General features: G+C 40.7%; 1 protein-coding gene across 1 annotated transcript in view; it reads right to left on the reverse strand.

The window, feature by feature from the left end:
* Positions 1 to 14,623, reverse strand: part of ap4b1 (adaptor related protein complex 4 subunit beta 1) — a 36,041-nt gene that overhangs the window by 1,501 nt on the left and 19,917 nt on the right. Inside the window, exons 8-13 of the mRNA XM_073470118.1 lie at positions 14,268 to 14,379; positions 13,045 to 13,128; positions 11,329 to 11,432; positions 8,249 to 8,456; positions 7,802 to 8,116; positions 4,542 to 4,694 (exon numbers count right to left, since the gene is read on the reverse strand). Coding sequence (XP_073326219.1) covers positions 4,542 to 4,694; positions 7,802 to 8,116; positions 8,249 to 8,456; positions 11,329 to 11,432; positions 13,045 to 13,128; positions 14,268 to 14,379 — 976 coding nt within the window. The remainder of the gene's footprint in view (positions 1 to 4,541; positions 4,695 to 7,801; positions 8,117 to 8,248; positions 8,457 to 11,328; positions 11,433 to 13,044; positions 13,129 to 14,267; positions 14,380 to 14,623) is intronic.

Genomic DNA, 14,623 nt, shown 5'->3' on the forward strand with positions numbered 1-14,623 from the left:
AACCAGAATGCACTGCGCCGCACCACACCAATAAACACTCCTGCTGATGGGCGATGCACTCATCAGTAGCTCCTGCAGATTTTAAGTTTAAAATTCAATTTTAGACATAACCACACAAAAGATAGTTTAAAAAAGTTACTCCATATATAACTGGACGGACTCGCTTAACCAAACTTTGAAGGAGCTAGCAGATGCGGCTAGCGGTTCTTCGGAGACGCAACAGGAGTTAGAGGATAAAGTTAAGAAACTTTCTGGACAGGTTGAAACTCTCTAAGAAAAATGTCTCGACCTGAAAGGGGGCTCAGAAGACAGAACTTGAGAGTGGCTGGGATGAAAGAGGGAAAAGAAAATGGCCAATGTACAGTATGTAAAAGTAATTTGTCAGATGCGCTATAACCAGGAGGATGCGCTAAAGCACCCTGCTGGTGCATCACACCAGTCTATTTAAAGAGGTCATATTATGCTAATTTTCAGGTTCATACTTTTATTTGGGGGTCCCAGTAGAATAGGTTTACATACTTTAATTTTCAAAAAACACATGATTTTTCTCATACGGTGTGCATTGCTGCAGCATCCCTTTTCACACTGTGTCTTGAACACTCTGTTTTAGCTACTACTTTGGCGTGGGCTTTGGTCTTTTTCACTTTGCAGACCTTTTACATGCACCAAAATGCTCCATAACACAATAAAGGATAGGCAAAAACCCAGAAAGCATAATATTACCTCTTTAAATAAATTAAAATAAAAACACTCTGATATGGTTTTTCCACAAAAAAGTACAATTGCCACATTAAATTGCCCTTCATTAAAAAGTCAAAAAGTTTTGCAAACATTTATTTTTTTAATTTACAAATTCCCAGAGCCCTGCTTGTCAAACCATCAGTCCAAAAGACTCTTCATTTCCCCTCATATATGACAAAAAGAACAGCAGCAAAAAATTACATTCAAGAAGCTGGAAACAAATGTTTGACATTTTAAGCTTATTAAGTGACTAAAGTGACTTAAAACAAAGACAGCACTCCTTATTTCTTCAATGATGTGCTCTCTCAAAACTGAGAGCATGCAGTCAATGAGTTCATTCTGTACTGTCTTAGATGTTCCTTTAAACACAGTAGCACTGCGCAGATGTTCTTGTACTGCTGTAGGACTAGTGCAGTTTTAGTGTTTTCGATTACCATTTCGATCTATTCTCCACAACTCACTCTATCTTACAAGGCTCCTCCAACTCTCTACGAACTTCTACGTCATCTGCTCCTACGTCAATTCCTTCTCGTGCTGTCTATCACGGCCTTGAGGCGATGAAAGTCAGCGCCCAGCAAGCTCCTATCTCTTGTATTACAGCAAGTGAAGTGTGCATGTACAACTTATTACGAGGAGCCCAGGAGTTTTGCACCCAGGGCCGGAAATACATTGCCTCTCAGTAACTAATTGCAGATTATCCATGTTACTCACTAACTGTATGAGATTTGGGTTGCTCATTTAAAAATATAAACTCGTATTCAATGGAGGTATATATGTTTCTTCTTCATGTAGGACAGATGGGGCGCAGCCCTAGCGCCCCCTATTGAAGAGCCGCCACTGGATGGGAACAGGAGGAAATTTAGTTTTCTGTACATGGAATGTGAATGGAATCAATGAGCCAGTAAAGCGGTGCAAGGTGTTGTCTCTTCTGAGAGGGCTGCATGCTGATGTGATCTGTCTATCTGATCTGACACATTTGGAAAATCCAAGTGACTGGGTCAAGTGTACCCTTCCACCTTTTCTGCGAAGGCTAGGGGAGTGGCTATAATAATTTGTAAAAATGTTCCATTCTTACACCACACTACGATAGGATAAAGAGGGGAGGTATATTTTGGTCACAGGGGAGATACAATCTGCACCGGTTACACCGTTGGACCAGATTGTATGGACCGAACTGGGATGATCCAGAATTTTATAGGAGAATGTTGATCCTGGATATTTTGTCCACAAACCTAATAATTGGAGTTGATTTTAATTTAATCCTAGATACTTACTTGGACAGATCATCAACTCAGAGAGCAGCACCATCTAATGCTTCTAATTTCCTGATATCATACATCAACAATACAAACTTATTCAATGTGTGAAGGATTTTAAAGTTCACAATGCTGAATAGCATAACATTATCATCTCTGACCATTGTCCTGTTTCTCTTTCACTGAGGTTGCTCAAAGGTTCTGACAATTATAGATCGTGGAGGCTGGATCCCCAACTACCAGTGAGATAACAGTTTTGTGAGTACTTGGAGACACAGATTAAACAGTTTTTTGAGACGAATGAAAAGGATGATGTTTCACCAATTTTGCTATGGGAGACTTTTAAAGCGTAAGTGAGAGGGTGCGCTATCTTTGCAGAAGAAACGTCATAGCTCAGAGTGAGTTAGCACAGTTAGAGGAACATATACAAAGATTAGATACAGAAACATCGCCCAGCCATCCACAGAGTTGCATAATAAGATCTCACCCCTTAAGTACCAGCTTGACCAGATTCTTTCTGACAAAATATTCAGAGCATTCATATTATACAAAACAGACCTATTTCAAATTTGGGGATAAATGACACAAATTGCTAGCATGGCAACTACGGAAAAGAGAGGCCAGAACCATTCATCCAATAAAATCAGAATCTGGCCCTGCTGTTACCTCAAATAAGGACATTAACAGTAGAGCTGTAATCGGGTCTTAAAAGTTAGGCCCGACAAGGCCCGAGCCCGACAGAATTCGGCCCGAGCCCGACAAGTACACTTTGATTGACAGCTTTTTAAAAGCCCAAACCGGTTTACAGCCCGACATTATTCAAATGTGCGCATGCACACAGCTCTTTTACCTTTTGTCAAGAATGAGTCATTTATACATTTTTTAACATCATTTATTCATGACCAACGTAGGCTATAGGCTAGGGCTGCTCGATTATGGCAAAAATCATAATCACGATTATTTTGATTGATATTGTAATCACGATTATTAAAGACGATTATTCATTGATTTGAGAACAAGCATTTTTTGAACTTTTAACTCTGTTATTTCTTTGAACACGATAAGTTTGAACTGAAAAACAAGAAAAATGCAAGTAAAGAAGAAAAATATATTAATAAAATTAATTAAATAATATGTAAAAAAAAAAATCCATAGGTCCGTTGTGGTGGCAAAATATAATGCTGTTGACAATGCTGGTAACACTTACTACCGCTTGTCCAATGTGTTAATCAGTTTATTGAACCCCGGCTCGCTAACGGTGTTGATCGGGCACATGTCTTTGGCAATCATGTATGTGACGGCATCCGTTATTTCTTCATGCCTGCGGGAGCCGGGTGGATGTGCGGTGGCATTGTAAAGTGTGTCCTTAATTGAGAACGGTGTGGTGGTGGCAGGAGTCGAGGAGCTTTTCATTTTTTTTGTTCCTTCACTGCCTGGTCATGTATTACTCTGTGTGTGGACTTTAAATGGTTAAATAAATTGGTCGTGTTCCCTTGAGGTGCAGACACGGTCCATGACTTATCTTGCACAATATCTTCGTTTGTTCCGAGTCAGACTCCTCGAAACCGAAGTGTTTCCACACCACAGAATTCGCTTTATCTTTCTTCCCGACCAAAGGCTCCTTTCTGCCATCTTCTACCGTCTTCTTCTACGCGTTTTTTCCAAAAACCCACTGGCAACACGCACCGGCGTGGCTGAAAGCGAAACTGTTCAGGCGGGGGCGGAGCGGAGCGGAGTGCACAGGTGGAGATGGAAGGGTTCGCTGCATTTACCACACAAGACACGGCGTGCGGCAGAATGATCGTTTTATTACGATTATCTTGTTTTCATGATCGAGGGAAGCCAAAATCGAAATCGAAATCAAAATTCAATTAATCGCCCAGCCCTACTATAGGCCACTTGGAAGTTGGAACAAAGAAATGAAATAAGTCCTCTGTAACATCGTAACATCTCAGCACTATCGTCTGAAATGCGATTTCAGACGATACTAGTGGTTTTGAATAAACTCACATATCTGTAGTTAGATGCAAATTATACAGCTCTCATAGACAAGATAAAAGGCATGTTAGAGTTTTGGAAGACACTCTCGCTTTCCCTGATAGGTAGAGTAAACGCAGTAAAGATGGTCTGTCTTCCTCAATTCCTATACCTATTGCCTGTCTACCTAATTGAAAAATATCTATATATATATTTTTTATTTTAATTTAATTTTTCTGTGATGTTTTCCACTGTGCTGCGAAGTGATGACAATGGCAGTGTGAGTGCAGGCCAGCGGGGGGACTGGGGAGGAGGGACAATCATGCTTCTGTACAGTACAGAGCAACTGGGCCAGGTGTGAGTACACCGTAACATTGTTCATTTGCATGTACTGTCAAAATTGTAGTGATACAAAGTTCCTGTTTAAATACAGTGCTTGAGTAAAAGAATTAGATGTATTCCACCACTGGAAATTTCACACTGGTTTTACAGTGTTGTAGGATGGCCCATCTGATCAACCCCAATTCCTGTCCCATGAAGAGGAAACTTTTCCTTCCATTTAATTACCTTGCTCAGCATGCATAGATTGTCGCTGCAGCCACAGCCGCTCAAACTCCTCTGGGCTGAGAGCCGGGGAGAGGGACAAACTGAGAGGGACCTCGACGGTGGAAGGCGGGACATCAGCAGTGGAGTCTGTATACTGATTGGCACTGTATGAGCCTGGAGGTGACGTGGAAGAACAAGGAGACGAAGAACAGGGGGAAGCAGAGAGAGGGGAAAGGGAAGAAAGGGATTATAGAAGAGACAAGGATGCAGCAACAGGAAGTTGATTGGTAGAGGGAGGGAGGTGAACAGAGGGGGAGGATAAGGTTGAAATGGGAGGGAGATAAAGAGTTAGGATCGGGTGCCAGAGATGGAAATTTGTGATTAAAAATGGTACTGCACTCCCAGAAAGGTACCTTAACCTTGGGGGAAAACAACAAGAAAATTACAAGAAAACATTCTCAGTCTTTTACCAAAATAATACAACTTAATATGCAAGCTTGATTCATTGGAACCCATTTAAAGAGACATGAAGAGTATCACAGTAGACGCATGTAAGCTACAGTAGCTTAAAGCAACATTATGTAGCTCTTACAACCTAAAATAAAAGCTTTCAAAGTCATTTTAACGTTACAGTGACTTATAATAGGGTGAATGATGTCTCTGCCTCAGCTACTCCGCCCTCCTGTCGCTTGCTTCTGCATCACTCTACACTGCACTGCATGTAATATCAGGTCCAAACTCAGTGCATAACGTTTTAAGGCACTACGTCACACACAGCACCAACTATTAGTGTTTTTGGTGAAACTGGATCATATTTTATGGCGAAAATGTTTTCTGGTTTTCCCTCCTATGTCCCCCTGCTGCTCTGTCTCAACTCTGTGATTCAAGGAGTTTCCTGAAAGCAACCCGTAGCTGCAAGTTAGCTCTACTAGCTGACTCAACACGGAGCAGCGCCGGGGGGTGGTCTGTGTTTACCCTACTATCAGAGGAGCCTTTCACCGCTGGGAGATGGAGGTCCTGGGCCAGCATGGACACCAGAACTGGAGCCGGGTGAGTGGGCAAAGGAACCGAAACACACCAAACGACAGCTTCACTAAATAAAATGCTGCAGACAGATGCTGAGCTGGACTTGTTGCTGTTGAATAGTCAGTAATATTAGCCGGTAAGTTATATGTCTTGTGTTGTTGCACTTTGATTGGTATTTGGCTGTGTTGGCAAAGTTGTCAACTCAGTGGTTTATGATCATAATTTGGACAGAGGTTTGGCAGATAACATGTTACAGCCAGCCGTAATTGTCTCTGGTCCAGGTTATGTTAGCCTTGCGTGCTGTTACTGTTCAAAACTGTGTGCAACTACTGTGCAAAGTTTGAATGCCTCTTGGCAAAAATGCCTAAGCATGCACGTTTACTTCTAGTTTTTAAGACATAATGTTGTTATATTATGCCAAGTTTTGTTTGTAGTAAATTTCCATCACATCTGATAAATTGTTATAGAAACCTGCCATTTGTATTTACGACAATTGTGTTGCTCTCAGAAACTATGGGGGGCGCCAAATCACACAAAATACGAATTTGCACATAATGTTGTTTTAAGACCCTTAAGTATTCAGACCCATTCAGTTATTGCACACATTATCGTGTTATAGGTTTTTTTTCAAAGGTGAAATACATGATGCTGCACACAACAACTGTAATTGATAAACACAAAGATACACACAAGCCGGCTGTGGCTCAGGGGTAGAGCCAGCGTCTTGTTATCGTTATCTCATCACAACAACACTACCTGATGGCAGTGGCCCCCCAGCAGGACAATGTGCCCTGACACACCACAAACACTGCTCAGGAACAGCTCGAGGAACACAATAAAGGGCCCGAGGTGTTGACCGGGCCTCCAAATTCCCCAGATCCCAATCTGATCGGGCATCTGTAAGACGTGCTCGAGCAGGTCTGATCCATGGAGGCCTCATCCTCCCAACATACAGGACCCAGAGGATCCACTATAAAACGCCCTGGTGCCAGACACCACAGGACACCCTCAGAGGTCTTAAGCCCATGTCTTGACAGGTCAGAGCTGTTTTGGCTGCACAAGGGGAACCTTCACAATATTAGGCAGGTGGTCATAATGTTATGCCTGATCGGTGTATATATATATATACATATATATACAATTAAACAAACTAGCAAAAACTATATATATATATATATATATATATATATATATATATATATATATATATATATATATATATATATATATATATATATATATATATATATATATATATATATATATATAGACATTGACATTGACTGTCGATGTGAACTGAGTTACCACCAGAGTACGTCGAGTTTCAAATAAGGCTTGCTGGCTGAGCACACAGCTGATGCAGAGAGCCCTCCTCCCCCTCGCTAGTGGCTGGCTACAGCTTGCAGGCCGATTAACATTGTTTAGTTAACCTTTACAAGTGTAAGGTTGGACACTACATTGTGTTAGTATTACTAAGGAATGTTACATTCAGGTCATTATGCCCATCTGTTGTTGCTTGTATGGCTTGAGTTTGCCATGTTATGCTTTCAGCATACATTTGAACATGCAGTATCTTTGAGGTTATTCTGGAGAATATTCTGGACAGTGTCATTGTTTTGGATTATTGCAATAATAATAAACATACATTTGCATAAAGCAAGCATATCTGTCCACTCCCATTATGATGAGTATTAAAAACATAAAAATATCTACAAGGTACATTTAGAACACGTAAAAAATGTGCGATTTATTTGTGATTAATCGTGAGTTAACTATGGACAAACATGCGATTAATTGCAATTAAATATTTTAATCGATTGACAGCCCTACTATATATTTAGCTTAATCTATTGATTATTGTTATACTTTCTCTTTCAGCTATCCAAGTCACTTCCAAAATCCTTTCACCCTTTTTCTGCTTCTGCACACACACACACACACACACACACACACACACACACACACACACACACACACACACACACACACACACACACACACACACACACACACACACACGCACACACACACACACACCATCTTTCAGCACCCTCAACATACAACACAATATACCAATTTGTTTTGCTTGTTCATTTATTTGTCTAGTCTGGTCTGGTCTTGCTGTCTCCATTGCTAATGGTATTTTTTTGACTTCACATATAGTGTCGCTCATCCATGTCTTTCACTTGTCTTGTGTTGCATCACTAAATAAAAATGATAATAATAATAATATGAATGGCAAAGTCTTCACTCACCTGAATGAACCTTCTGAACTTGGCTACAGACAATTGTATCTGAGAGGTCAGTGTTCGATTTGGGGTCAAAGGTCACATGTTCAGGGCTTCCTCTGCTGGCTGACTCTGTCTCTATGGTGCACTGCTTCAGAGGCTCAAGAGTGTTAAAGCTGCAAGCCCACTGGCTGATGGGCTCTGCAGGGCGGCCAATCAGAACACCCAGGGAAGGGTCCGACCTCCGACCCTGGAGGACCTTTCGTGTCTCTTCTATCCCACAATGCAACAGGTGGTAGTACAGAAGCGCTTGGTCATGGACACACATGTCTGTCTCCTCCTCTGGAAAACACAAGAATGTTACAATGTCATGTCTGTCATCTTTCCCTCTTCTCCACACAAACACAAACACACACACACACACACACACACACACACACACACACACACACACACACACACACACACACACACCTATGCAGTAGTGCAGCAATCTTCCAAGCATGTCTTGTGTCTCAGCAGGCCGGCACACAAACAGCCTCATGGTGGTCGTCAGCAGCTCCATCTTGACTCCCAGAGAGGCTTCACTCCTAACTCCATCGATGAACACCTCCAACGTGTAGGGGGCGCTGGACACTTGCTCCCCATAAACACCCAGCAACCACAGCAAGGCTTGCCTGCCCTAATGCAGGATGACGACAATGAGCAGAGGATTTAGACTCAGTTCAAAACCCTACATACCCACTGAGATGTTTTAAGTTTCTCAGGTTGATCAGCAGGTGATATGATACACAGCCTTGCTGATGGTTTAAAAGTGTTATCAGCATTGAAAGAAGGCTGTGTGCAAGAAAACATGCATGGTCAGCAGGAGATGACTCCACTTGTTTCAAATATAAGTAAATGGAAAGTGGACTGTCTTTAAATAGCACCTTTCTAGCCTTAGCGACCACTCAAAGCATTTTATAACACAAGGCAGCATTTGCCCATTCACACACACACACATCCCTACACTGGTGGCAGAGGCTGCCATGTAAGGCGCCACCTGCTCATCAGGAGTAATAACCGTTTTTACACACTCACACAATGACTGCCAACCAAAACCATGGACTTCCATCATAAACTGGACAGTCATTGTTTTTCATTTACATTATACTACTTCGATTACATTTTTGAAGGAGAGTTAAGGGAAGAGCATGGGCGTGGTTTGACCCATGAGTACTGAGTACTCATGTAATATTGTTGCATTGACTACTAAGTACTCATGTACATGCTGCTGACGTAATCCCATCACAAGATGGATCACAAGTTTTATTTCTAGTTTGCCCGTTTTGCTAATGCTATTTTAGTTTGTTTCTCTATTTTATTATCCCCTAAATTTATTTTTCAAAGTGTTGATCTTTTGAAACTTTGAACATCTTGCTTTTTTTGGTATTCCCTTCTTCTTTTACATCACCCCTCTACAGATAGCATTTGTAGAATTTGTCAAATTCATTTATAGTGTTAGTCATTGAGAGTCACATTCATGTTGGGGATACGTAGGCCTGTTTGTGGAAGACATAAAGGAGAAATCATGTATATTACAAAAAAAGAGGTTAACATGAAACATTACAAGCCACATTACTGTTTATTGTGATCCTAAATTATATTCAAGGCTGATTTGGATGTTTTGTCAACACTGTCAAACTATGTGTCACCACCGTCAGACAGCAAATCTGATGGTCTTGATGTCTGACAGTGGTAACAAAAACACACTTTTTGAAAGAAACCCATGAATTGTATACAGGAGTCATCTTGTTTTCTTCCTGTTTGTTTGCTGCTTTTGGCTTCTTTTTAAAATGCATACATTTATGTCATAATTTGAAATAATCCTTTCTATACAAAAGAGACCGTGTTGACTTGTCATGGTTGTGACAGTAGACACAACAATAGATATGTAAAAAATATTTAAAAAGTACCAAACTTATAGCAGCTTTTTTGACCCTGTTGCATTTAGCAAACTTGGAGGGTGGAAGTGAGGTCCTCGGGAATATAGTTGACCACATTGGTGCCCGATTTTATTGCTTTTTCATTAATATCTGACAGTGTGCCTGTGTACCTGTGACATATTTTGACTTACCACAAAATAAGAATAAATATTGATGAAAAGTCACTGCTTTTAGTTTTAAAAATGTTTTAGATTGTACTCTCTCATCTGGAATATGTTGTATTCTCTTGTTTTGGGACAACTGTTTTTTGTGGGTACTCGGCTGACATATAATCATATAAATTATAAACAAACATATGTAAAAATGTTACACTTGTGAATAAGACCCGCAGATGATCAACCATGATTATCTTAAACAAGAAAATGTTATTCAGTTTCAATGGATATGGCACTTTTCTTCTCTAAGTTTTAAGAATCAGTCAGAACGACTGATCTGCAGTAGGCCGGCATGAATGGCGTAGGGGTTTGTACAACGCACTGGTTCGAACCATGTCTGAAGGTGAAGCTTCTTGTTGTTTGAAACAGCCACACGCTGTGGCAGGACAAAAAGACAACTCATACTGCAGATAATTGTACAAATCTTTCCTCTAAGCCAGTTGTATAAAGAATGAAAAAAGTGAGCTTGAGACAGAGTTTCAAAACTATCACAGTTCCACACACCTGGCCAATCAGTGCATCAAGTAAGCATACTTGTTGGATCATCAGTTTTGAAAGGTTACAAAAATTATCAGATCCTCCCTCACCAGTTCTGATGAAGTAAAGCAGTAGAGAGAGCAGAATGGGCTCAAATAAGGGTCAATAAAATCTTAACCTTGGGGAATGATCAGGAATAATTTCATGTGATACTCTTTGTTCCAAAACACACCCCTAGACTATAAAACTTCACAACACATGCCATCCTCCCTCCCTTCATCTGTAGTATCATTTAGACACTTGTTAGCATCTGCCGTTTTTAATGACACGTAAATGAATTACAGGTTTTGGGACTACAAACTACACCACTCTACACACCTACATTGTTTTATGTAGACTTATGACATACCTTAGTCTGGTTTCCTTCAGAGTTTTGTATATGCAAACTAGAAAGGTCACGCAGTGAAGCCACATCCAAACAAAGGCAAGATACCAGTGGCAGAGAAGAGAAGACATGATTCTTGGCTCACATTACTCGTGTTATGTTGATCTGTTCATTCGGCAATATAAAAAAATTATAACTAGACCCACTCTCTATATTCTTTTTTTCTTCTTGTTTTTGTTTTACTATAGTCTTATTACCTTAATGCATGCCAACCAGCATGTTGGTAAAGCATACCAACATGCTTATGGACATTAAAATCAACATAAAAATGATCAAGGATGATAAGGATCAATCAGGATCTAATGTAAATTAGTCAGTCTGGATGAATTAAAAAACATTTTAATAGCATTAGTTTGACTTGTAATAGAGTATTTTCAATCTGTGGTTCAAGAAATTTCACTGAAGTAAAAGATGTGAATGTTTTATTACATGGTGACATTTTTACATCCAGGCAGCATGTGGGTGTGGCAGCAGTGTCTGCTTGGGTCTGACCTGGCTATCCTGCAGCGTTTCCTCGCAGCCCTCAAGTGCCAAACACACAGTGTTGCTATACTGAGGACACACCCAGACCAGGTCACACATTGTTTGCACCACCGCTGTGGGGGGGAGAGAGAAAGAGAGAGTTGTTGTGGAGGTAGGGATGTAACGGTTACCGGTGTCACGGTAAACCACGGTAAAATTCCTGACGGTGAAGGTTACCGTTTAAGTTTTAATTACCATGGTAACCGACGCGGTCGATAACCACGGTGTGGAAAACTCGGGAGATACTTTATCCAAGTCTCCCTACGCAGGCGCAGCGTGCAACGTGCGCTTGTTATGTAGTGAAGAAGACATGGCGGAGGGGGGACGTGATAGTAGCGGCCCTCAAGGCATTTTTCCGCCTTCAAAGAGAACCAAATCTGAAGTCTGGGCGTATTTTGGTTATTATGATAATGCTCAGGGACAGCTGGTCGAGGATGGCAGCCCTATCTGCAGGAGCTGCAAGAAGAAAGTTGTTGCGAGGGGCAGCAACACATCCAATTTACTTACTCATTTGCGCGACCATCACCCTCAACTGTTAAGTGAATGCAAGGTAAATTAACCTTAAGCTCAGGTGAATGATGTGTGTGTGTCGAGTTTTCTCTGTCTAATTTGCTGTTGTCACTAATGTAAACTGACCAGATAGTGGTATAACTGAACGAAGTTGATCCGTGATTTGGCACGTTATCTGAACCGCTTATTAATTGTAGATTTTACTTTTTAAAGTCGACCTAATAATTCCCCAAACATTGATGCAGAGCTGCAGTGAGGAGGATTTGAGACAAACACGTACTGGGTGGACTGAGTTAGTGAATGCAAACTGACTGAGATGACTGACTTTCATCTCAGCTCCGTTCACCGGAGCAGCGTCTACCTGTGGCTCAGCAGCCATTAGACCAATCAGATTGACCGAGTCCATTGACAACAGAAGAGCAAGCAGACAGAGACAGACAGCCAATATATATAAGTAATATTAGAAATATATAATACTTGTGGATTATTTGTAGAATAGACTATATATAAAGAATAATATAAAATGGTGAATATAACAAGTGTCTAGATAGAGATAAGAGCCAAAATAGAGTATTTATAATTAATTTAACAATAATCCTTTTTGTTTTGATCTAAAAGATTATCCAACCTGTTTCTCACAAAAGTGATATGATCTAGATTGTGAGTTTTGTGATCTGTTGGTTGCACCCTTAGTATTAAGTAACAATGACAGTAATAATTAATAATGACATTTTCTATTCATTTTTTTCACAGAGAGGGTCTGCTGGCCAATCGAGTGTTACTGCCAGTACATCTCATTCTACCTCTGTAACGCAGACATTACAGGACGCGTTTCAAAAACAGGCTGCTTATACCCTAACCCTTTTAATATATAATAAATCTATTTAAATATAAATCTTGGTGAAATTATTTCAATTTATCAGTGTATCAAGTGTTTTTTCAACATTTTGAAGACATTTTAAAAATACCGCGGTATACCAATAACCGTGATAATTTTGGTCACTATTACCGTGGTGTGAAATTTTCATACCGTTACATCCCTATGTGGAGGCAGACTATATTTTAAAAAAGTGCCGTAATTGTGTCAAAATGATGAACTAGCTTTTGTCTGAAAGTCACCTAAACAGACACATGCATACAGCATGCACTGTGCATGTGTGGGGGGAAGGGTTTTACCAGAGGTGATGTGCTCCTGTTTGAGTGCAAGCAGCCCGGTAAGGATCTCTAGACATCTGTCGCTGTGGCTCCGTCCAATACGACCTGCACCCAGTTCACACAGGAAAACAGAGGATATGAGTGAGAGTTTGACTGTAACCATAGAGAGTCTAAGGATGGATTCAGACCAGATCAGGTGGTGTGGCGAAAATGCAGGTTTTCCCATTCATTTTAATCACGGTAATCCATTTTGGCTACGGTGGTGCTGGTCGCAGGGGGCGAAAGAAAACACACTGCGTCAAAAAAGTTGAAAAAGATTCAACTTTTGGAGAAATGCAACCCTTCACCCCGTCACTTTGCGGTGGCCAATCACTTATAAGCTGGTGATCAGACTTGCAACATGAATGACTGAAACCACAGTGGATTGTAACGTCATGGTCATGAATATTCACTCAGTTTGACATTGTACACTACACTACACATGTACACATCTGTACACTACACTACACTACACTACACACTGTACACTACTATACACTACACTACACATGTACACATCTGTGGATGCCGACGATCACTGTAGGATTGGCATGCTTAACCTACTGTGGCAGAGGCATGATGGCTGATCACATCAGAGCAGAACAGGTCAGTAGCTGGGTATGTTATTTAGCATGACTAAATGCTACAGAGGGAACACAACAGACATTTCTCTGTGTAGCGTGATGTTTCACTTGTGATCACTCTGTTTGGTCTTGTGCCCCAGTTATCAGTTAGCAACTTCTCCTCTTGACAAACCGATCACTGCATGGTCCGTCACACACACAGACCATGGACTGACACTCCCACACCGCCGCACCACCTGATTTGGTCTGAATGTAGCCTAACACCCACACCACTTGGTAATGAGATTTTAATAGTCTAAACTGTCTAAGTCCTAAAAACAGACTTTTTTTCGCTCAAAATACCAAAACTTTGACATTTGCATTACTGGGAAGTGGAGGTTGAAAAGAAATGAATTGACAAGTACTATTTTTATGGAAGAGAGCCAAGTAATATTGTCCTAGAAACATGTGACTCTCTGGAAGTGTTTGTTTTGCAATGAAGACAGTGTGTGCATGGTCATGTATTATACTGCCACATAATAGTATGAGTATGAGTATGAGTATGAGTGTGTGTGTGTGTGTGTGTGTGTGTGTGTGTGTGTGTGTGTGTGTGTGTGTGTGTGTGTGTGTGTGCTTGTTTACCTATAGCTGAGATAGCAGCCTGGGCAGTGTCAGTGTTGACATCAGTGCAGTATCCTTTGAGCTCATCCAGTAACATTGCTACATTCTCATCATTCACAAGTTCCACCAGCACCTGCAAACAAAACGTTACTAGTTTTATTATTATTAAAGGACTAGAATGCACCTGCTAATACTAGGCAATAGCTCTGGATATAACTGAATGGTAAAGGGGTGCTCCAGTTATTTAGTATTGCACTTCCATAGACAAACAATAAAAAAAGAAAAAAAAAGATAATAAAATTCAGTCAAAAATTAAGCAGCAGATGCCAAGGTATGCAGACTTTTAATCTCTGGTGTGGATCAAGCTCCAAACACTC

This window comes from Pagrus major, chromosome 7, assembly GCF_040436345.1.
Source record: "Pagrus major chromosome 7, Pma_NU_1.0".
In the NCBI taxonomy this organism is placed as follows: Eukaryota; Metazoa; Chordata; class Actinopteri; order Spariformes; family Sparidae; genus Pagrus; species Pagrus major.